Source organism: Sinocyclocheilus grahami, unplaced genomic scaffold (genome assembly GCF_001515645.1).
Source record: "Sinocyclocheilus grahami isolate Dianchi unplaced genomic scaffold, SAMN03320097.WGS_v1.1 scaffold297.1, whole genome shotgun sequence".
Lineage (NCBI taxonomy): Eukaryota > Metazoa > Chordata > Actinopteri > Cypriniformes > Cyprinidae > Sinocyclocheilus > Sinocyclocheilus grahami.
The window spans coordinates 900,764-924,375 of record NW_015505476.1 but is presented as its reverse complement, the minus strand read 5'-3'; the positions used below and the strand labels follow the sequence as shown (position 1 = coordinate 924,375).

At 36.6% G+C, this 23,612-nt stretch overlaps 1 protein-coding gene across 2 annotated transcripts in view; it reads right to left on the bottom strand.

Annotated features, from left to right (window-relative positions):
* Positions 1–1,118: 1,118 nt before the first annotated feature.
* LOC107601040 (secreted frizzled-related protein 5-like) overlaps positions 1,119–23,612 on the bottom strand; it is a 27,404-nt gene continuing 4,910 nt past the window's right edge. Inside the window, exons 2-4 of one of the 2 annotated variants that reach the window (XR_001610876.1) lie at positions 16,956–17,033; positions 11,435–12,390; positions 1,119–1,129 (exon numbers count right to left, since the gene is read on the bottom strand). Coding sequence is in view for 1 of the 2 variants with exons in the window: in XM_016293052.1 (XP_016148538.1) it covers positions 12,062–12,390; positions 16,956–17,033 (407 nt within the window). In the remaining variant the exon portion in view is untranslated. Of the gene's footprint in view, positions 1,130–11,253; positions 12,391–16,955; positions 17,034–23,612 lie in introns of those variants that run through there. The other variant, XM_016293052.1, reaches the window with a different exon arrangement.

Here is a 23,612-nt window from a genome sequence, read left to right as displayed (position 1 = left end):
TCTTGTTGAACAAGATTCATTGAACCAGCTCATATGAGTCATTAGTTCGGGAATCAGACCCCACTGATTGTGCTGTATGTTTTGAGTCACTGAAAAGAACTGTCTCATAAGATTAATTTGATCGTGTATCAGGCTGCACTGCTTTTAATTCACTGAAACGAGACTCATATGAATCATTCACTTCACTGAGACTCATATGAGTCATTAGTTTTTGAATTAGACTACACTGAATACACTGCTGTATGTGTGTGATTCATTTAAAAGAACTGTCGACATCTGATAAGAATCATTTCGCGGAAGTAAGCCTATGGGCGAGACTTCTGGTTCACTAGCCGCTATAGGGAAATAACGAGAGGAATAACAACGTGCAGTAAATGGTAAAACTGTTTGCATTACAAACCAGTGTGTTTATGATTAAAGGGGTCATATGATGCGATTTAAATTTTTCCTTTCTCTTTGGAGTGTTACAAGCTCTTGGTGCATAAAGAAGATCTGTAAAGTTGCAAAGACTAAAGTCTCAAATCCAAAGAAATAGTCTTTATAAAAGTTAAGAGTCAGCCACGCCTACCTAAAACGGCTTGTTCTTACACGCCCCCACATATCTACGTCGCTATGTGGGAAGATTTGCATAACGCCGCCCAAATGTTCACGCAAAGAAAGAAGGTGCAACTTTTATTCTAGCTGTAGTTTTGTTTCCGCCGCCATGTCGTAAAGACGCAGTGTGCTTCATTGTGAAAGCGAAACTACTTTGTTTGGTCTTCCAAAAGAGGACGATATCTGCTTCGTCATGCCTGGAGCTGATCCATGCTGGTTGCTGAGGAAATACTACAACTTTGCACTGTGGATCGCCAGATCGGCTTTCACCGTGGACGAAGCGGAGTCCAGCCCGGAGTCGTCACATGTCCTTCCGGACGCTCCTTCGTCGAAATCACCGGCCGCGCCGTTCTCAAGTCCACCCGCCTCTGCTCAGGCTAATCCTCCGGCCGTTCCTCACGCTAGCTCCTGGCCTCTACGCGGCGCAACGCAACACGTAAAAAGACAGTATAAGTCATTATAATCCATAATTATGTCCCCACTGGATGCAACGAATGCCTCATTTATAATGGGTTTTCATGTTTTTGAATCATCGCTCCGGCCTGACAGGGCATCATCACAATATGGTGAGGGGCGTAACATTTCCGTCTCACGCTTGAGGTATTAAGCCAATCACAACACACTGGATAGCTGGCCAATCACAGCACACCTCACTTTTCAGACCAATGAGCTTTGTAAAAATCGACGCGTTTCAGAAAGGCGGGACATAGAGGAGAAACAATAATGTACAGTATGTGGAAAATGTGTTTTTTGAACCTTTAACCGCATAAACACATTTCATTACACCAAATACACAAAATACTGTTCTTTTTTGCAGCATCATATGATCCCTTTAAGATAATACATTAAAATAATGTGGTAAGATACACCAATTTGCAGTATCAAGCAGCAAAACAAGCGGTTGTGTACAGCTAAAAATAGCTGGAAGCAAATAAGACCGGAAGCAAGACCCATCAAATTTACAAATGGTTACATTCATACAAATGTACATTCTTACGTGAAGAATAAGGTGGCTAGTAGTCACAATAGATAGAACAGATGGGCGTTTTAATTGGTGGGACACTATCTTTTTACTGCATCACATTTCACTCTGACTATACATGCTCACATTCACAGGTAAAATGTGACATCTTTTGTCTTGCCTATAAAGTTTCAAAAGCAAGAAACGCCACAATATAGCAAAATAATATTGCAACCTTTTCCCAGATTGGTCGGTCCAAGAATCTAACACACTCTCCTTGGAAGTTTCCACCTTCGATTGGACAAGGGAAGTAATCATGACTTGCTATGGCTTGGCAGCTGATAACCTTGGAGTGACACAACCGAATGGATGGATGTGTTTGGGTAAGGCAGGGATGTAAATTAAAAAGTGAGAGGGAGATATTGTGACAGTGATTGAGCGTGTAATGAAAGGTTGTGAATCATACAAACCTGCTCTTCCCATCTTACCAGAATGGTTTGCCAGCAAATTTGGGCTGCAAGATTCCTCCAGGTGGAGCCCCTGATTCAGAACAAAGATATTGCCAATATTTCAGGTCTGCATGTCTGGTTTTAGCTTGGGTTTAATATGAGTTCTGTTATATGCATGCATTTATACACCTTAGTAAGGTTAGACACCATATTAAATTTAACGTGGATGAAAATGCAGCTGTGAGGGATAGACTTACAGTTTTCACAGTGGCACGCTTCACAAATCACAACTTTAAAACTGTTACATGGAGTTTTGCCTCTCAGCACCTAGGGCAAAAGCTGCTTTAAACATAAAGAATGGTCACACCAAATGTTGATTTAATTTAGTTAATAGACGTTAATTGATAAAAAAATCTATTTATGACATTATTTATCTTTTATCTATTTATAACAGCACTGTGTGTTGTCAGACTCCTTGTGCAAACAAAAATCTTACTGGATCATTGCAATTAATGGCAAAATGAATGTCTGGAATGTAAACTGATATTTCTTACTGACACACTACAGAGAGAAATAATGGACTTAAAACCATTTTTTTAGCTGGTGAAAATACTAGTGTTCTAATAATTTTGGGCACCACTGTAAATGTAAAAATGCTACTTTTTCTTCAAATGAACTTTTTTTTTCTTAAAGTGAAGTTTGCAAAGTTCTTTAAGGCTCTCTTCCTTTCTGTTTCCTGTGGGCATAAGCAACCTGAGCTCAGTGTTACAGATGGAGTCCAGGGGAACACCTACAGTATGTGAAGTGTGGGATGACAGCATTATGGTTCAGCTGTGCACTTGAATGCAGGCATTGAGGAGTGTTACTGGGCGAGAGCCAGGTGGATGTACTTTCCTCTCTCTGGGGTCAGCAGACAGATCCATGCTGGTCCCACAGAACCAGGTGCTCACAGAGAATCTCATGGAAATCCTTTAATCCTTTAATAAATGAGACAATTGTTGGCATAGAGTGAGAAGATAGAGCTATAAAATTAAAGTCATGCTCTTCGCAAGCGATCTTACTTATGTAATCTGATGTATTTTTGAGTGAAACAGGATATTCAACTAGAAAAAAATGTAGGGTGGGACTTTGATCCCTTGGGAATTGATTGGACTGTGAAATGATGGAAGTAGGCGGTTTGAGGGAATGGGTTGAAAAAGGCATTCATGCAATTATGTCTATAATAAAAAGAAAAATACATCCATTAGTGAGTGGTTGACCAAGATGTGCAATGGCAAATTTCTAAAAAAAAAAATGAAATTGGTGACTTGATCACAGTCTTTGGTATCTTGGAAAATTTGAGACATACAAAGTGGAGACACATGAGATTTTAAGATTCATTATCTTTTTTTTTTTTTTTTGCCAGTAGACAAATTCTTTTTTTTCAGACAGAAATTCAATTAATCTCATTACTGTCTAGGAGAAACAATTGAGATGTTTAACAGACCTCATTTGTGATTTGTTTTTGCTCTGGAAGACTGTACAGCTGCAGACAGTATTTACTGTTAGCAAATAGATGTTTCTCTTTAATGTGACACACCAACATCTTATTTTTTAGTGGTGACTTGATTTTATCTTCCGTTTCCAGTTATGTATATGTGGTGTCACATGCTCATCATGATTTTTTACCACAGATTAAATGTGTTACAGCTTTGTGTCTGGCTGAAACTAGAATAGACCATCTGTTTGAATCATTGCCATCGTCAGTGTTCCTTGTGATTTTCTCTGACATTGGACTCATAGTTCAGACAGCAGGCATAGATTACAGTGCCAGCCAGCTTGGGCAAGCTACTCAAAAAGTGTAGCTAGCTGTGCTAACAAATACTCTACAGAAAAATTAGGTAAGATAAGATGAAAACAACCCTGTAGAGAAAGTATATCAGTATCACAATGTGAAACTGGCCACCTACTTTGTGTATTTCATCTTGTAATGGCATTTTGATACTTTATTGTGTTAAAAGAGTCACCTGAAGTGCTCAATCACAAGTTGTACATTCAGGTGATTAATTCTTTTCATTGTTGGCTAACAATAAGATCCCGGTTTTGTTTTAGCTGAGTAGATACATATCCACTCTATTGTTTTCTGTGTTCTAAATCGTGTTACCGTTGCAGAGTTAGAAACATTAGAGCCCTGCATTTCAGCTCTTTATGAGCAAAAATGACGGCGTATCCACTGAAAAAAATGCAAGTGATCACGCTGGTGCCTCCATGTCCTCCAAAGCGTCTCCGTACAAACTATTGGATATAGCTCACATTTATCTAGGTTTAACGTTTAAGCATTTTTATATGCTTGAACTGTTTTATATCTATAGATTTTATTTTAGGCAAGTCGTGATGATTTGAGAAGGCTAAATTGATCAAACATACAATAGGCTCACTGTCTGCCACTGGCCGCTTGGTCGTTACTTTAAAAAAACAAAAACTTATATTTAGCGAACAAAAAATGCTCCAAACGTTTTTTAAATTAACGTCATAAAAAACGAAACGAAATATAATCACTTTGCTATTACATACAAAACTGAACTATTTTAATAGCTTAAACAGTAGTATAAGCTGTTTTGGGAGAAGGGGAAAAAAAGACGGGCATGGGCCGGTAATTCTGATAAGTTGTCGGACACTGGCCGGGCTAGGGCCTGAGCGTCTCTGGCCAGGGCCGGGCTAGAGCCTAAATTTGAGGCCCATGCAGGGCTCTAAGAAACATCTCCAAAAAGTTTAGTGCATTGGTGATCTATTAGAATAATTCAGACTGCTTTTGCATTTGACCAAAAAATTTATAAATAACCCTCATATTTTATTCAGCCATTTCACTAGCATAAATATGCTTAACATTGAAGTGTTAATTTGATACTTCATGTCTTATTCTTATTTTAAAACTACTTACAGACTGCCCATCTTGTGAAAAATGTTGTGTTTGAGGCTTCACCCAAGTATAAAACATGAATAATTTTTATTGCAATTTTTGAATGCGTTTTGGCTTGATTTATGCCAGAGAAACATACACACACTACTGTTCAAAATTTTAGGGTCAATAAGATTTTTTATTTTAACTTTAATTTAGCAATGATGCCTTAAAGGTGATCATAAGTGACAGGCTTTTTATATTTCTATTTCATCTATTTCAAATGCAGTTCATTTGGACTTTCTATTTATCAGACAATCCTGCAAAAAGATGTATCACAGTTTCCACAAAAATATTAAGCATATTATGTTTTCAACATTGTTTATAATATGAAATGTTTCTTGACCAAATCAGCATATTAGAATGATTTCTGAATGATTTCTACATTTTAAAATGTTAAAATAGAAAACAGTTGTAATCATATTTTACAATACTGCTGTTTTTTTACCCTGTTTTTGATCAAATAAATGTAGCCTTGCTGAGCAAAAAAAAAAATCCCAATTTTTAAAGAGTAGTATATAAATGTTAGAATAATTTGAATTTCAAAGATTGTTCATTTTTAATTTCTAATATAATTTCAATCCATCTTAAAAAGAACATAAAGGTTAAAAATTAGTGATGCTACCACTTCACTATTAAAGGGGTCATATGACGTTGCTAAAAAATAACATTATTTGGTGTAATGAAATGTGTCTATGCAGTTTAAGGTTCAAAAAACACATTATTTCCACATACTGTACATTATTGGGTAACACTTTACAATAAGGTTCATTAGTTAACTACATTAGTTAAGATGAACTAATAATGAACTGCCCTTATACAGCGTTTATTAATCTTTGTTCATGTTAATTTCAACATTTACTAACACATTATTAAAATCTTGTTAACATTAGTTAATGCACTGTGAACTAACATGAACTAACAATGAACATCTGTATTTTTATTAACTAACGTTAGTGAAGATTAGTAAATACAGTAACAAATGTATTGCTCATGGTTAGTTCATGTTAGTTTATACATTAACTAATGTTTAACTAATGAACCTTATTATAAAGTGTTACCCATTATTGTTTCTCCTCCTTTCTGAAACGTGTTGATTTTTACAAAGCTCATCAGTCTGAAAAGCGAGGTGCACTCTGATTGGCCAGCTATCCAGTGCATTGTGATTGGCCGAATACCTCAAGCGTGTGACGGAAATGTTACGCACCTACCATACTGTGATGCCGTGTCCCGGTGTGACGAGACAAAACCAATAAAACCCATTACAAATTAGAAATTTGTAGCATTCAGTGGGGACATAATTACTGATTATAATGACTTGTCTTTTTACGAGTTGCATTTGTGATTGGAGAAACGACAAACAACAAGCGCTACTCTACACTGCTCAAAACTCGCGTTTGAATTGTCAGTGGCAAATTCTTTAAATATGAAAACGTACTTACAGACTGTGAGTCAGCATTATTTGTCAGAAAACCGGCATTGGAGGCTACTCTCCCAGGAAACAGTCCTCCGTAAAATGCATTGCACACACACGAATATATGGGTTAAACTGTTCTGGAACAGTGTTGTAAATACAACTTAACCACTGATTTCTAGTTGTGTCCTCTTTTGGAAGACCAAACAAAGTAGTTTCGCTTTCACAACGAAACAAACAGCGTCTCCACGACATGGCGGTGGCGGCAACACTACTACAGCGAGAATCAAAGTTACACCTTCTTTCTTTGCGTGAACATTTGGGTGGTGCTATGCAAATCTTCCCACACAGTGACGTAGACACGTGGGGGCGTGTTTAAATGAGGCGTTTTAGGAGGGCGTGGACGAGTCTTAACTTTTGTAAATGTTGCCAGCCAATGGCCTACTGCACAATAAAGAGCCAAACACAGGCAAACACTTCAGCTTGGCGTCTTTTATTCTCGACTGTGACCAATGGGACACAGCATTAAAAGTAGCTTTGGCTTTTTGGGGGGGTTGAGGATGTGTTATGTTACAAAATAAGGCAAAGTGAGAATTAGTTCCACTCTTTAAAGTATAAAAGTATAAAACAAGAAATTAAACAATCAGTGTGGCATTTAAAGACAACAAAAAAACGCAAAACAAGACAACGGTAGTGGCCTTTACACCCCTGAAAAAAAATACAGATGCACACATAAGGCCACATGTATCATTCGAATTATCACTGAATTACACACAGTAGCACAGTATTAGCTTTACCACAGATTAATCTTGAATTTGGAACACAAGTAATTCAACACAAACCCAAGTTACATACGTTTCAAAATACTTGCATAAAATGTACAAAATAAAGATTTATACTTCAATATAAAACACTAATCACTCACCCTGTATTAATGAACACAATCCGGATCTCACAGAGGGCCTACTCAGCGTTATATCACCCCTCTGATAATCAACAAAAAAAGCATTACTGAACTATTACACAGCGAATAGTTTTCCCACCATATACAATTTTCATAGCATATTATATTATGAAATAAGCAAATACAACACTTACGCTCTATGATTCATCAATAAATTTGAGACACAAACAAAACTCTCTCTTTCACTCTCCACGAGAGCTCGCAATCAATCCTCATCAATGGTTGCAAATCACAAAACAATCATCTCTGTATACTACTCTCTGATGGAATATGACACGAATACAAGTGAATATTTATCACCTTTTGGCGTTTTAAACAGTTTATATCACTTCTATCTCTCAAACACACAAGCAAAGCAGTACACTCGGCTAGGCGCTACTCCCACATGCGCTTTCACGAGACTAAATCTCAGACGTTATCTTGAATCGCTGAAAGCTTAAAGCGCCAGCATCACAATGTGATTATAAGAAACAGGTATCAGTGTCTATATTGTAAATGTATTTCTCGTAATATATGTTGTTTATCTTAATTAAACATTTAAATATCAGGTCATTTTTCCCTCCCCGGTTACATAAAGAATATCTCTTTGGGTTTGAGACTTTAGTCTTTGCAACTTTAGAGATCTTATCTATTCACAAACAGCTTGTAACACTCCAAAGAGAAAGGAAAACTTGAAATCTCATTATATAGACAGACAGACAGACAGACAGACAGACAGACAGACTGATTGATTGATCATGTTCAATTATTTCATGTGGTTATCACATTGCCTGTGAGTGACAGTCTAGTTAACTTTACAGTTATAAATAAAAACTTTTAATACAATTTTTGTGTAAAAGTTCCATTATGTAATATTTAGGATTAACAATTAATGAATAAATGTTTAAAATTGCATTACACTGGAAAGGGAAGGTTGAGTCAAGTGGACTGCATTTTGGGATACAGTAAATTTCGAAAACAGATGCATTACTTTCATGCTACTGAAAAAAAAAATATATCATTACTTTTATTAAGTTTGTTACTCCCCAAAACTGACCATCATTTGTTTGAGAGATACTTAGCCTAGAGCTCTCCAAACATGCTGTGTTAAAACGTTTGATGGAAAAGATCTGATCTCACTGTTTCTTGTGCTTTCCTTCAGCTAAAATCTGGTGCCAGGACTCAAAAGCATCCTGTCTCTGTAATTCCCTGTCTTACATGTACTCATCAGGCCTAATTCATGAAACATGAGCAGAACGAATTTCTGTGCAAATCATCCGTAAAAACATTCTTACTTAAATTGTTTCATTGTCAATTCAATGCAACAATTTACGCAAAGATGGATTTATGAACGAATTGCACAAAAATTAGTCCTGCTCATGTTTCATGAATGAGGCCCAATGTGTGTGGTATTGTGTGCATATTTAAAAGGTTTACATCATTTTACTAAAAGCTGCCAGTGCTGTAGAACCTGATGCTGACCTGTTTTTGTTTGTATGGTTGTTGTTTTTTTCAAGAAGCAAGTCAGACAAATCATCTTAATTAAGTGATTCTGTAATTTGTCATTTGGCTACGTATTTTGTCATTCTAGTCTTTTTTATTATTCGTCATTTTAATGAGGCGTTTAAAGGGGTCATATGACATTGCTAAAAAAGAACATAATTTTGTGTATTTGGTGTAATGAAATGCCTTTCTTAAACGCGTCGATTTTTTACAAAGCTCATCGTTCTGAAAAGCAAGGTGTGCTCTGATTGGCCAGCTATCCAGTGCGTTGTGATTGGCCAGATTCCTCAAGCGTGTGATGGAAATGTTACGCCCCTTACCATACTGTGATGCCATGTCCCGGCGCGACGAGACAAAACCAATAAAACCCATTATAAATGAGGCATTTGTTGCATCCAGTGGGGACATAATTATGGATTATAATGACTTATACTGTCTTTTTATGCATTGCGTTGCATTGTCCTGCGTAAACATAAAACATAAATTGTTAATAAATCGGGATAAAACAGGGGCAGAGATTTTCTGTGCACCGGTTGTCTCTCAGCATGGGATCTGGCGTGGGATCTTCTCGAGAAGTTATCCCTGGCCCCCTTTGAGCCATTGGAGTTAGGGAAACATCAGACGGGTCTGTGTGAGGAGTGTCAGGAAGAGGAATCAGTGGAGCATGTAATTCTACACTGTAGGAGATACCAGAGGCAGAGAGAGATAATGGAAACTAATCTGAAGGAGGTAGGGGTGCAGAAACTTACTTTAAAAACAACCCTAGGTATGAGTGATAGAGCACAGGTGAGAGAACTATTCGTTTTTTTTAAGGGAACTTAAATTTTATTTTGTTCATCACACAGAGCTATCACATCACTTCTGAAGACTCTGTATATAGCACACAAGTCATATGGACCCCAAGATTTCTATTATTTTTTTCTTTAGAAGAAAGAGGCATGAGGGTGAGTGAATGATAAACAAATTTTAATAGCTTTAGCTCTTGACCTGCTGGAATAAAAAGTTATATTGTAGTAGTTTAAAGAACTCTGGAAAGCCTTTATGTTCTTATAAACAAATTGCAACAAGTACCATTTTATCAGTGAATCTTGTGATGAATCAGAAGTAGCGATAGATGTACAACCGAGTGTAACATTATCGAAAAAGAAAAAAAATGCAGGGCAGGTTCTTGGTTCTATGCATCGATTGCTGATTGGATTTTAAGATGTGGGCTTTGCACTCAAAAAAGAAGGCTTAAATGTGAGTCCTGCATACATTACCAGAGAAACGTTGCAGCATTGTTTCACTGGACAACATATTTAAAATATTTTAAATGCATTTAGAAAACAGATATAGGGTGAACTTTTCATTTCATGCCGGCTAGTATTTTTAAACCTTTTAGAACAGGATGTGTTGTTAGCAGATGTAGCCAAACCAAAGATGTACTAAAATCTTGTGTATATGTACATATTTCTATATCCAGAAACACATGCACATATACTGTATGTATAAAACTATATGGTGGTGCACATCCTGTAATTGTACAGCACGAATGTGTCTGTAACACCTCTGGTGATCAGCTGATGTTTGAGACGGCACTGTGACTCTGTAGAGGGAGCCCAGATCAGACTGTGGTGTTGTGTTTGGTGTGATGTAAGCTGTGTGGAGAGTGTTTGAATGTGAGGTGGGGGTGGCATGAGCTGGCAGATCCCTACAAACAATAGGCCAGTAATGAGAGGTTGCTTATCCATGAAGGACAATACCAGTATCCACTGGAGGCTGGAGGAGGCATTTGTTCCTCGATCTCAGATAAATTCCACTGTTTTTTTCATTGCCTATTCACTTTTACAGAGAGTAGCACTGAATTGGGCATTTGCCTGACTTGTTTAAACAGGTTGGCACTTAGGTTTGTTCTTAAGAGCAACTGTTGGCAAAAGGAAATGCATGTAAGTCTTTATCTGATTGTGAACATTCCCTGTTTTAGACTGAGTTCATTGCATCTCCATTTGTGGTTCTGGTGTGTATTTATGTCATGCAGTGTCGTTTTAATGAATAGCACTTTGCCTTAGGGTTAGTTTAGCCAAAAACTAAAATTCTGCCATCTTCAGGGAATGTTTTGGAGATGCTCTATTTCAATGAAAGTGAATGTGGTATATATGCTGCCAAACTCCAAAAATGACAGAAAGTCTCCTAAAGCCAGACAGAGTCATTTTCCACTGTAAATTTCTCCTTTTGTGTGAAATTCAGATGTTTGAGATGATTAGAGTGAGAGTAAATTACAGGTATTTCATTTTTGGGGGAACTATTAATTCCTGAAGATAAATAACAAACTGACAATATCCTTGTGATATGCAAAGGTCACCAACAACATAAGATACTATTGTTAAAAAGGTTCCTGATCTCTGATTAAACAGGACTAGTAGAGTTAGATTTGAACTTTTATTATAGTGAACTCAGATGTAATGTCGGAATGCTTTTTCCATACCATGTAATGTATGTATATTTGTAGCAATATATAATAATTTTAGTAAAAAAATAATGTTGCATACTGAATAGAAAACATGAACAAACACCTCACCAACCAAACTGCTTGAATGAGTCCAGAGTCTGTCATAAGCTTGGCTGATATGTTGAGCAGAGAAATGGTCCGGACTTGCTCACAGGGCTGCGGTTGGAGTATTTGGGCCACTGTACTGACCAACACTTTACAATCCATCAGCTTTCTTACCTCCCACGATTCAAGCCACAACACGAGTCATGTCCCATCCTGGCGCTAATGATCACGACTGTATCTTCGTAGTATATAATAAAAAAAAATGTATTCCTTGTCTACAAAATAAAAGATACAAATAAAAACCAGTTGGCACTATGTTTGTTCCTGATTGGGATCTGGCCATTGAAATCAAATATGTGCTCATTAACTGACTGCAGCTCTTGTTCACAATTTTCTTTTTCTCACATCGATTAAAAGGGTTGTCAATGTCTTTCCGAAAGTCTCATAGCTTGTGCTCTGAATGAGGGAACCAGGAATGTATCACTAAAATATGCATGAGCCTCATAAGTGTACTGATTGCTGCATAAACAATACATTTTATGTAGAGACAGTTTCCAACAGAATGTAGCTGTAATAGATTGATGAATTAAGTCCTAAGCAGTTTCCAAAAGCCATTTCTTGAGTAATGAAATACATCTGTACTAACTGTCGGAATTAGGCATGGATACGGTCTCTGAAAGCGTTATTGGAAGACGCAGGGCCCGCTATAGACAGAAGAGTCATTGGTCACTGAAAGACCGCGTGATAGGTGGGACACTGATGAGACTTCATGTATTTAATGGCAAACTTGAGTTCCTTGCTCTTTTTGTCCCACTTGTGGATGGACATGAGCAGTAACTGTTGGTCCACTTTGCGGCCCATGATGAGGAAGTTGCTCCCGAGATTGTCCAGTTGCGAGCAGGGACAGTTTGCTCCATTCTTGATGTATAGCGTGAGCTTCTTCAGGTCTTTCTTCCTCAGTATTCCCATCTTCAGAACCTTCTTCTTCTTTTGTGCTGCGATGAGCTTGCGGTCGCCTTTTTCCTTTTTCACCTCTTTAATCTTCATCTTGAGTGCTGTAGATAAAATACAGATAACTTTCAGTAATTTACAACATATTTGCATGTTCACGGTTCTCTGATGTCGGTTAATGATCACATGACAAGCAGGTAAACAAGTTAAATAGTGTTTATTTATTTCCTTTTTTATGATTTAAAAATGATAAGGTTTTCAAAAATTATCTTGTGAACCAGCACTGAATGTCAATTTTTCAATAGAACTGAAGATCAAGCATCAAAATGACAAGAAAAGTGATCAAAATTACTCATATTCTACAGTATATTCCAAGTCGTATTAATTAATCCTATGGCTTCAACAAACAGAAATATACGTTTTTCATAAGAAAATCTTATTCTCCTAGCTCTCCTTGACTATGAGAGTTTTTAAATAAATTTATTTGGCTCAGATGTTTTCAATGAATCAGTTGATCAGTGATTAGTTCATAAGTCAAAGTGATCTGGTTCTTGAATTTAACTCACAGGTTCAATGATCTGCAATGCTTAACAACTCACTAATAGGTATCTGTAAATAATGACTTAAATTTTAAAAAAAAAAGTGAAAAAGTTGCATTTGACATTAAATATGAAAGTGATAAGTAAAACCTGTAATTGATACTGTGGAACAGAACTCATTCTGCAAGCTTGTTTAAAGCACATTAATCAATGACAGCATTTGTCCTCAAACATCTAGAGAATTTAACAGCATTATCGAGGTAAGCTTTGCTTTTTTGTCTACTATCATAAACATTCAAGCATCTCTGAACATTTAAATGGTCACACTGATAACAGTTTTAGTTCATCTGCATGGGGATGTTTGGTTTTGGCATAAATATTATTTTAAATCTTATGAGATTTCTTACAGGAAAAAAGATTAAATATCTGAATTGAAAGTATAAACTTGAATAAAAAAAAAATGAAACTGAAAAGAGTGTATGACAAGATAAGTAAATAAATAAATTAAAGATGGAGAAAGAAGGCCGAAAGAAAATGTGAGTACACGATGCCACAATTCTAGGACCTTTTTAATGTATTGTGGTTGCTAGGTTGTTTTGGTGGTTGCTTAGTCAAATCAAAAGTGCTGCCAATTCTTTATTAATTTCTTGTGCCTATAGAAATGTCCCTCCTTCAGTGTCAGTCTATAAGAAGTCTTGTTGTTTGGAAAGTAGTGCTGATGCTGTGTCAGGCCACTCAAACAAACAAAAAAGTCTGAAGTCTCCCAGAGCCACAGTTTTTATTTACACTTTTTGGGAAAATTGGGATTCAAATGAATGATGTTTATATCTGTCTCTCTGTATATAGCAGACAGATTTAATGTATTTTAAAAGATTCCACTGTAAAAAGGCACACATTAACTTTAAGTCACATCTAAGTACTTGCAAAACCACAAAATAACTGTAACTGCTAACTGTAGTTCAACTGGACATGGGGTTTTTCTCTCTGATTCAGGTGATCGCTCATGACCCATAATGCTTGTGGGGAGTGAGCACGCCTGGGCAATATCGTGGTGACAAGCCGAAACCACAAGAGCTGCTTTAAATTGCTGGCAGTAGGTCTGACAGCAGATGAAGGAAGGCAAGGAGGAAAAGTGTCACCTTGAGCATTTGCAGCCTTCTTTCAATAATTCGGAAACCAAACCTTGCCTATATGTGCAAAGCCAGAGCCAAAGCAATAGTCTTGAATAGGGCTTTGGGGGTGAGGGGTTATCAATAGAGACAGATGGAATAACATTTAGTGTTGAAAATATTCTGTATTGGCAGGTGACGTCAAAACAAACAATTCACATTATTGTTTTGCATTATTAAACAATAATTACTACTCTATTTTCTAACTGACCTGGGTCAAAATTTTAGCCTAGCCTGCGAAAACGATTAAAATTGTAGACCAACATAAACTCTGAAGTCATTCTGGACCATTTTAATAGCATTTATAATGTTAGAAATTATATAGACTGTATATACAATTAGCTGATTCAGGGTAATGCGCTAATTATTCTGGCTTTTGTTTAACTCAAAGGCCTGTCAGTGCAGAGCTGTGATGAATCTTTAAAGAAACGAGTCTCTATTGCTGCGCTTTAGCCTAATTAGGCATTCTTTGTATAACGTGATTAAAAATCATTCATCTTTAAGGTTAAAATCACCATTAAAGAGAGGAAAACATGAGTTAAAACCTATGAGGTCACAGTTTTTTTCCCCACCCTTTAAATACTTTTTTCCCACCCTTTACATTTTTTTTTTATAAAATGGTGCTTATACATATTAGGTTTAAAGAGTTGTTGCCCACACTAATGCTGCAAAAGTGAAAGAAGCTTTTTAAAATAAAATATGAATGAATGAAAATAACACAATTGTGTAATGTGTATTTAGTTTGATTGAAGATTAGAGTTTGTCTTTTTTCCATATAATGATTTACATTGGACCACATTGTCTTTTAATGTATGGAGGGGAAAAAAGACATTGTTCAAAATATCTTCTTTTGTGTCCCTGAAAAGAAGGAAAAGCTATAGACGTTTGGAACAACAATCCCTTTTATAGTGGGATACTTTGTTCTGTCCTAAAATAAATAGATCACCAACTTTTTAAATTCAGTCATTAGTCATTGTACTTAACTGTAATCACTGAAAATACTAAATATTTGAAGGAATTTTATTACATAAATTATTTTCACATTTTTTATTTATTTGAGGACCTGAGAACTTTTCTGTGACATAAAAAGGCTCTCACTAAAAAAGGAGAGTGACAAATCACATATAAACAAAACCGAGTCATTTAAAATCTCAAAAACAAACTTAAAAACAATTAATTTCCTCAGCACTATATAACATATTAAAACCTTATGCTGCACAAACCTTAAATTGTTTGATAAGTGTGTTGCTGTCCAGTATGTGTTGATACACTGATTACTGCTACACTGGCCATAACATCAAATAAGACTAATAGAGCACGCAATTAAGCTTACAATCTTAATAAACTGTACAGCACTAGTCAACAAACAACAAGTCACGTGAGCAGGTACCAGTAAAATGGCATGAGATGGCGATCAGGGGAAGAAATTAATCAAGCTGTAATATCCTGCCGTGCATTATGCTATTAGTATGTGGAGTATTAGATCTTAAGAGCCAGAAATAATGGAATTTTTTTAACACTCTAAAAACTATTTTTGTGATGCCTGGACTTCGCTTTCTGAATTTAATGTATAAAATCTACAAAATCGAACACTCAGGCTACTACTAACAATATTTTCTAGTCTAGTCATCTGTCATAGTTATTAAGGAAAATGCATGCACATCCAAGAGCAATAGGCCTCACAGCCAAAGATAAGTCAGGCGTATGGCTCTACTGTGCTGTAATCCTCTGCTCTCTATAGGGAAGGTTTTCAAATGACTTTTAACCTTGAAACCCTTTTATATGGCGATCAGGGAAGAAATGAATCAAGCGGTAATATCCTGCCATGCATTATGCTTTCATTATGCAAAGTATTATATCTCAAGAGCCATAAATAGTGGCATTTTTTAAACATTATAACTCATTTTGTGACGTCTGGACTTCGCTTTCTGACTTTAATGTGTAAAATCTACAACATAAAACACTCAGACTACTACTAACAATATTTTCTAGTGTCATCTGTCATAGTTATTAAGGAAAATGCATGCACATCCAAGAGCAATAGGCCTCACAGCCAAAGATAAGTCAGGCGTATGTGTGGCTTTACTGTGCTGTAATCCTCTGTTCTCTATAGGGAAGGCTTTTTTAATGACTTTTAACCTTGAAACTCTTTTATTCAATGCCAGAGACTCATTCTAGAGATTCACCTTTGACAGATCAATGGAACTCCTGTCAGAATACATCACTTTAAACGAACCATAAAGAATCCAAAACTATTACAACAGGAATCCTCTGATACCGTTGAAAACTGGATGTCCATTCCAAACCTGTGAATGTGTCCCATGCTTTGAAAACTGTTACAGTAATAAAATGTTTTGTTGATATAAATAAAATATATATAAATGAGAAAATACAGATACAGTACAATGCATTGCATTAACATTACCATGCAATATGACATTATTATTATTATTAAAAATAATAATAAAATTATATAGATGTTTATTTTTAATAATAATACTATATATATACACATTTGATATGTTATCTATATTCTATTGTGAATAAAATATAAGTTTATGAGATTTGTAAATTATTCCATTCCTTTTTTACTCACAATTTGTACAGTGTCCCAACTTTTTTGGAATTGGGTTTGTATATATATGAGTTTAGTATGAATATTAATCATAAAAAATATTTGTATTTATTATTTTTAATAATAATAATCTTATATTATTGCACAGTAATGTTAAAGCAATGCATAGCAGAACCACCTCATATTGTATCTGTTTTTTCTCTTGAGGTCATTTTTTATGTTCACCCTAAATATAAATGTGGCCACTTTCCCATGCAAGCAAACCACAGCCTTTCTCATAAATTTTTTTATCACATATTTTTATGTTATTATAAAGAGATTATTCCTCTAGAGACAAGTTATGGAAGTTGTCAAATGTAATGTCTCAATAAAAGTTAATATCTTACCAAAATCACTGGCGCAGTAGTGCTCCATTATGGTGTCGGCTTTCAACTCGTTGTCACAGGGTGGACACACTTTTGAAACTACAGGGTAAAGAAAGGGAAAGTTAGTGTCTAGAGCATTTAGCCAAAACATTTAGGTATTTAAAGAGAACTGTAAGACTTGTTTTTGGGAAATCTGAAAATATTGCATGCTTCAAGTGGTAACATCATTCAAGTCAGAAATATAATTTACCTGTAATATGACTAATTCAACCTTACTACATGTATTTTTGTCTAACAAACAGTCCTGCCTCATGCCACTTGTGCCATTATTTGAACCAATGTTGCTGTGTCAGACTGCTTGGGATGATTAAACACATAGAGTGAGTTTTGTTCACTCCTGTTTACAGGTATAATTGAAAGGTTATGAATAAGTGCATTATTATTTTGATTCTTTGTTGGTGCACTGAACTGTTATGTGAAGTGATTAGCAATGATAAATGAGTACAGTGAAAGATGTACCAGTGAGGCCTATCTTCGGTTAACCACAAACAAACAAAGGGTGGAATGTTTCATATTTGTTAATTCTAACAGCTCTAGAAGGGGGTTTGGTTTTGTGCAGTTTCATTGCAGTGCTGGACTCATGCGGGGGCAGCAGGCCAGTGCTAATAGAGCTTAATCCGCAGCGTTTGAAGCCATGAGAGGGAGAGGTTTGGCAGCTGCTAGTTTTATTTCCTTGCAGAGGAAGGGAAGTTAAAAAACAAGATTAAGACTTTCAGTGGTTTATCACTGTGAAATCACATCCCTATAGATCTGTGCTGTCATTAGTGTATGTACAACTGCATATCACTGGACCTGAGAAAATATTTTTGGCCTCTCCAACACAGGATGTCTCAGGATGTTATAGAAACCAGAGTATTTCACACTCACCGCAGACGTACGAAGACGAATGCAGGGGTAAACTTTTAATAGGTCACTGTGAAAACATACTTCTCAGCAGTTTGACAGTGAAAATGTTCACTGGAACATGCAAACAGCTGTACGTGACCTTCTTGGAGCTGATAGTTATTTGCTGATCTTATTTTTAACTGTGGACGTCACACATGGCGAGTGAAGCTAAAGTTGTTTATTGTGACACCTACTGGGGTATCAGCTTTCTGTTCAGTGGACTTTTATATTACTGTATAACACGTTTACTGTACATATACACAATTTCACATTTATCAATACAAAAAAGGACCCACTTTATATTAAGTGGCCTTAACAACTATGTACTAACATTTAAATTAATAATTTGGTACAATGCATTTATTGTGTACATACATGTTTTTACATTGTACTTATATTTTAAAAATACCTGCATGTAATTACATCTGTAATTGATTTATGTAATTACATTTATAATGACACAGTTGACCCATCCCTTACACCTTAACCCACCCTTAAACCTACCCATACCATCAAACCTGTCCCTAACCTTACCCGTATCCCACCTCAGTAGCAGCAAAAGTGTTTTGCAATACAATATGAACACAATAAGTACATTGTACTTAATTTTTAATGTAAGTACATAGTAGTTAATGTCACTTAATATAAAGTGGGACCACAAAAAACATTACAATTTAGTTTTTTTTTCTTGTTTTTCAGTGATAAACATCATTAAAAATGATTAATTTATGTAAGATACCCCACAGGCAAATAGTTTTTCTTGCACAACCATTACTTAATTGGCATAACAATCATATAATGGCCAATATTTTTCTTTATTAATCAAATTAAACTTGATAATATCTTCATCATTTTACTTTGCATATTCTTTTGAATTTTCTATTGTTTTCTATTCTGAAAAATGTATCATGGTTTCCATGAAAAAATGAAAGCACCAAATAAGCATATTAACAGGATTTCTGAAGGATCATGTGAAACTGAAGACTGGAGATTTTGGAATAATTTTATTTAAATTAATGTTTAACATTTCACAGTAATACTTTACAATATTTTTGATCAAATGTATTTTTTAATTAGATTTTCGACAAAAATGTAGTTGGACAATATTTACCTCCATCTCTTCTTTGACAACTGGTAACAGTTGTCAGTTGATATTGGTTTTTGTTTTCTACAGGATTTATTTATTTTTTGTCATTTTTGTAAGCAAAGTATCAGGCATATATATTCTGTTGCGAAAGCTTCCATGCTTCTATCACATCATCGATCCGCTTAACTGAGTAATTAGGAAGAATGCGGGATGTGGCTTGTTAAGGTTTGGAAAAGTCATTCATATGTTCAGCAAAAAATACAGGAAGCTCTATTCGATCCCTGTGTGGTGGTGGTTCTAACAGAACAAACCGTGACCAGATTGGCTGAGGCTTGAAATTCTCCACTGACATCACCCACACAATGATGTGTGTTAGACCTGATCTCTGAGGTGGCGAATATGATTTTGTCATTTACTCAGCATAGGTCCTCCCTCGAGTTCACAAAACAAAAGCATCTGGTAACAAGAACTTACATGGCTCGTCTCCAGACTCCCCCTTCCAGGTTAAAAACTAAGGGTCAGAGTTTATCACCCCAGCCTCGAGCACAGCCATAGTGGTAGATAATGAGGAGAGAGGTCAAAGTTCACCAGGCTTCAGTGCACAGGTCGTGGGGAGTTGAACCCCTTTTTAAGTTTCAACCGTCAATTGGTCCCTGAGCAGACATTCCCATCCATTCAATATTCGGCGAGTCGGAGACGTGACGTGTGCGGTGACTTGCACACACTGAGCGTGTTGTGGGGGACACTTTGTTTCATACTCGCAGGCTGTAGCGAACTGCATACTTGAAGCTGAAATGTCTTATTTGCACTGCAGAGCAATTTATTCTGTTTTGCAGGGTGGCTTTCTGGCGGGACGCCCGGTGGAATCGGAGCCAAAGCATGTGTCAGGAGACTGAGCAAGGGTAATTCTGCAAACCGAGTTTCTGCAAGAAGTGCCAATTCAGAAATTGAGTGATATCAGAGCAATACTGGCTTTTTTGTAATCTATTCCCTAAATTTCCTGTTGAATTCCTTCTCATGTTCATTGAAACACGTGTAAGGACTCAACAGAACTGCTTCTGAAAGGAAACTTTTTAATCAGCAAGAGTGCTTTAGTGACATGCTTAACAGTTCAGTCCTAAACCGGTTTCTGCGATGTAAAACCTGTTGTCAGGTAACCTAAAAATGTAGTTCACGTGGGAACCCCGAACTGTTTTTATTCAAGTTTACTGACCATAAAAGTTTAACCTAAAAGTTATATATCCTACTGTACTGATTCGGTTGATTCAGTCATATTATTTATGACTGAATGGCATTTATTCATTATTTATTTATTTAGATTTAGTTTTTGTTTTATTTAGTGATTAGTGACAAACTTTTGTGGCCACATGTAAACCACACATTTAAGCAACATTTAATTAGTGATTTAATTAAAATATATTTGAACTAAAAGGCTGAACTGTGTTTTCGCAACAAGGTTATTTTCATAAATTATTGGTCAAAAAAAGGATTTGATATTTACAATACCTTATACATTTTTGCTGTTACGAAATGCTGTTACAGAAAAAAAAGCATATAATGGGTGATTTAAAGGGAAAGTTTACCCAAAACTGAAAATTATGTCATTAATTACTTACCATCATGTCATTCCAAACCCATAAGACCTTCGTTCATCTTCGGAACACAAATTAAGATAAAGATAAACAAAGGTCTTTTTTAGGTCATTTTTTGGGTGAACTAACCCTTTAAAGGGGTCATATGATGCGATTTAAAGTTTTCCTTTCTCTTTGGAGTGTTACAAGCTGTTCGTGAATAGATACGATCCCTAAAGTTGCAAAGACTAAAGTCTCAAACCCAAAGAGATATTCTTTATAAAAGTTAAGACTTGTCCACGCCCCATGTCTACGTCAATGTGTGGGAAGATTTGCATAACACCGCCCAAATGTTCACACAAAGAACGAAGGCGTAACTTTGATTCTCGCTGTAGTATTGTTGCTGCCGCCGCCATGTCGTGGAGACGCTGTGTGTTTCGTTATGAAAGTGAAAAAACTTTGTTTGGCCTTCCAAAGGAGGACACGACTAATAATCAGTAGTTAAGTTGTATTTACAACACTGTTCCAGAACAGTTTAACCCATATATTTGTGTGTGTGCAACGCATTTTACGAAGGACGAAGACTGTTTCCTGATCCTGGGAGAGTAGACTACAATGCTGTGTTACAATGCTACAATGTTCTGACAAATAATGCTTACTCACAGCCTGTAAGTACGTTTTCATATTTAAAGAATTTGCCACTGATGATTCAAACGCGAGTTTTGAGCAGTGTAGAGTAGCGCTTGTTTGTTTGTCGTTTCTCCGATCATAAATGCAGACATGGTTTTATGTTTACGCGGCGCGATGCAACGCAACACGTAAAAAGACAGTATAAGTCATTATAATCAGTAATTATGTCCCCATTGGATGCTACAAATGCCTCATTTGTAATGGGTTTTATTGGTTTTGTCTCGTTGCGTCGGGACATGGCATCACAGTATGGTAAGTGGCATAACATTTCCATCACTTGCTTGAGGAATTCGGTCAATCACAACGCACTGGATAGCTGGCCAATCAGCGTACACCTCGCTTTTCAAAACGATGAGCTTTGTAAAAATCAACGCATTTCTGAAAGGCGGGGCATAGAGAAGAAACAATATGTACAGTATGTGGAATATCATGTGTTTTTTTAACCTTAAACAGCATAAACACATTTCATTACACCAAATACACAAAATAATGTTCTTTTTTAGCAACGTCATATGACCCCTTTAATGCCTGGACAACATGCCCCACTATGTTGTCGGAAACTATCATTTGAACGCTGTGTCTTTTTTTCCTGGGCAGTAATGCTGGAAATGTTAGTCATATTTTTTTGTATCCATGACTTTAAAGTATGTTGCTATAATATACTCACTCAAAGTTTTACAGGAGTAAATATTAATTGTGACAACTTAATGTGGTCTTCCTTATTACTGAAAAGAGCTTGACTAAAACTTTAAGCGATGAAATCCGTCACTAACTACTTCTCACAATTTGTCATGTTGTATATATACGAGTGCATTGCAAGTCCTCACAGTTTCCTCAGAGAGACTTCCTAAATGTTTGTCCATGTCCGAACGATTTCTGCATCGCTGACTTTCTGTATCACAGTTTATGAGGGAAATGTTCTGTTTAAACTATGCACAGGTCATAATTTTATGGCTCATTTGGACCCTTGAAGTTATGAGCAGCAACACTTTGGACATAAAACATTAATCAGGATGAAAAACTGCTGTGATTTATGTCTGTTTAAATGTGCAGTGAGAGGAGACAGAGACAGGTTTACATGTCTCTTTGAGTCGCCCCTCAGGCAGCAGCGCCTCTGCATTCACCAGAATACTGCAAACAATGGAATACACAATACACATTCACTCACATTCACTCTAGCCGGTAAGTTTGTTTTATCTTGTACTTATTACGTCTAGACAAATTAATTGTCTCAGTCCTGCTCTTATAATAAAATGTAATCCTTTTTGTAATATGTATACTTTCTAACCCACCAATGTCATCAAGCAGAGCTGCAAAAATAATGATTTTCAAACAGGTTTCCCCAGACAATTCCCTCATCTGTTATTGGTCAGCTAACAAATAGCCCCACCCCAAACTCACACCATTGGTTGAACAAATGTCACTGCTATTAGATGTCTCTGCATATTAAACATATTAAAAATTTTTTTTTACATTTTCATAAAAACTGACACGTTTCAGGTTTTAACCTGGTTTTAAGCATGAAATATGTCACTTTTTATAATTAATGTTCAAATATTATCATATTTTCAGAGGAGCCAGAGGGATTGTTTTTGACTTTTCTATTTGTAGAATGAACATTATTGTTTAAAGAGGCTTTTTGCTGCTCTGTCTAATGTAATTTACTGGAATGTATCATTTACTGTCAGTCTCCAGACACAGCCCGTGATGCATGTCTGTGGCTCTGGCTGTGAACGGGCCACGTCCCAGGATTTCACCTCAAACCACAGGGGAAAAAACAGCTCTTCATGTCCCTGGTCCGCCGCTCGTGTGTGCAGGAGCTGACGGCTGCAGGCCGGAGTCAAGCGAGGGTTTGTGCTGTCATGTTATCTCTAGAGTCCTGTTTCACGTCGATGTGCACACTCACCAAAACACACATCGCTGGAAACGCTTGGCCGCGAGCTACTTTCCCATCCAGCTGTGATGTGGAAAGCACATTTGACTTCTGCTAGTTTTCAAGCTTTCAGTATCATGTCATTTCAGAACGGCTATGGTTTGTAATTGATATCGTCTCAAAGGTCCCACTCTTTCTGTGCTTGCTCTTGAGTATGCTGCAATTTTAAGGAGCTTATTTTTTCCAACAGAAGCCAAGCTACTTAACTTGGAAGTATGAAAACGTCTCAGGTTACGTATGTAACCCTAGTTCCTCGAGGGAACGAGACGCTGCGTCGGAAACGCTAGGCTCCGGGCGGGGGTGGAAGATCATACCCTCCGCCTGTGAGGAGCGCTGTCGAGGAGAGAAATCAGGTCCTTGAACCATACTCGGCCCGGCCAGAACGGGGCTCCACCGTCCCGGCGCACTCTCTCCAGAACTCCCAGGAGCAGAGCGCTCAGGAGCAAGGACTA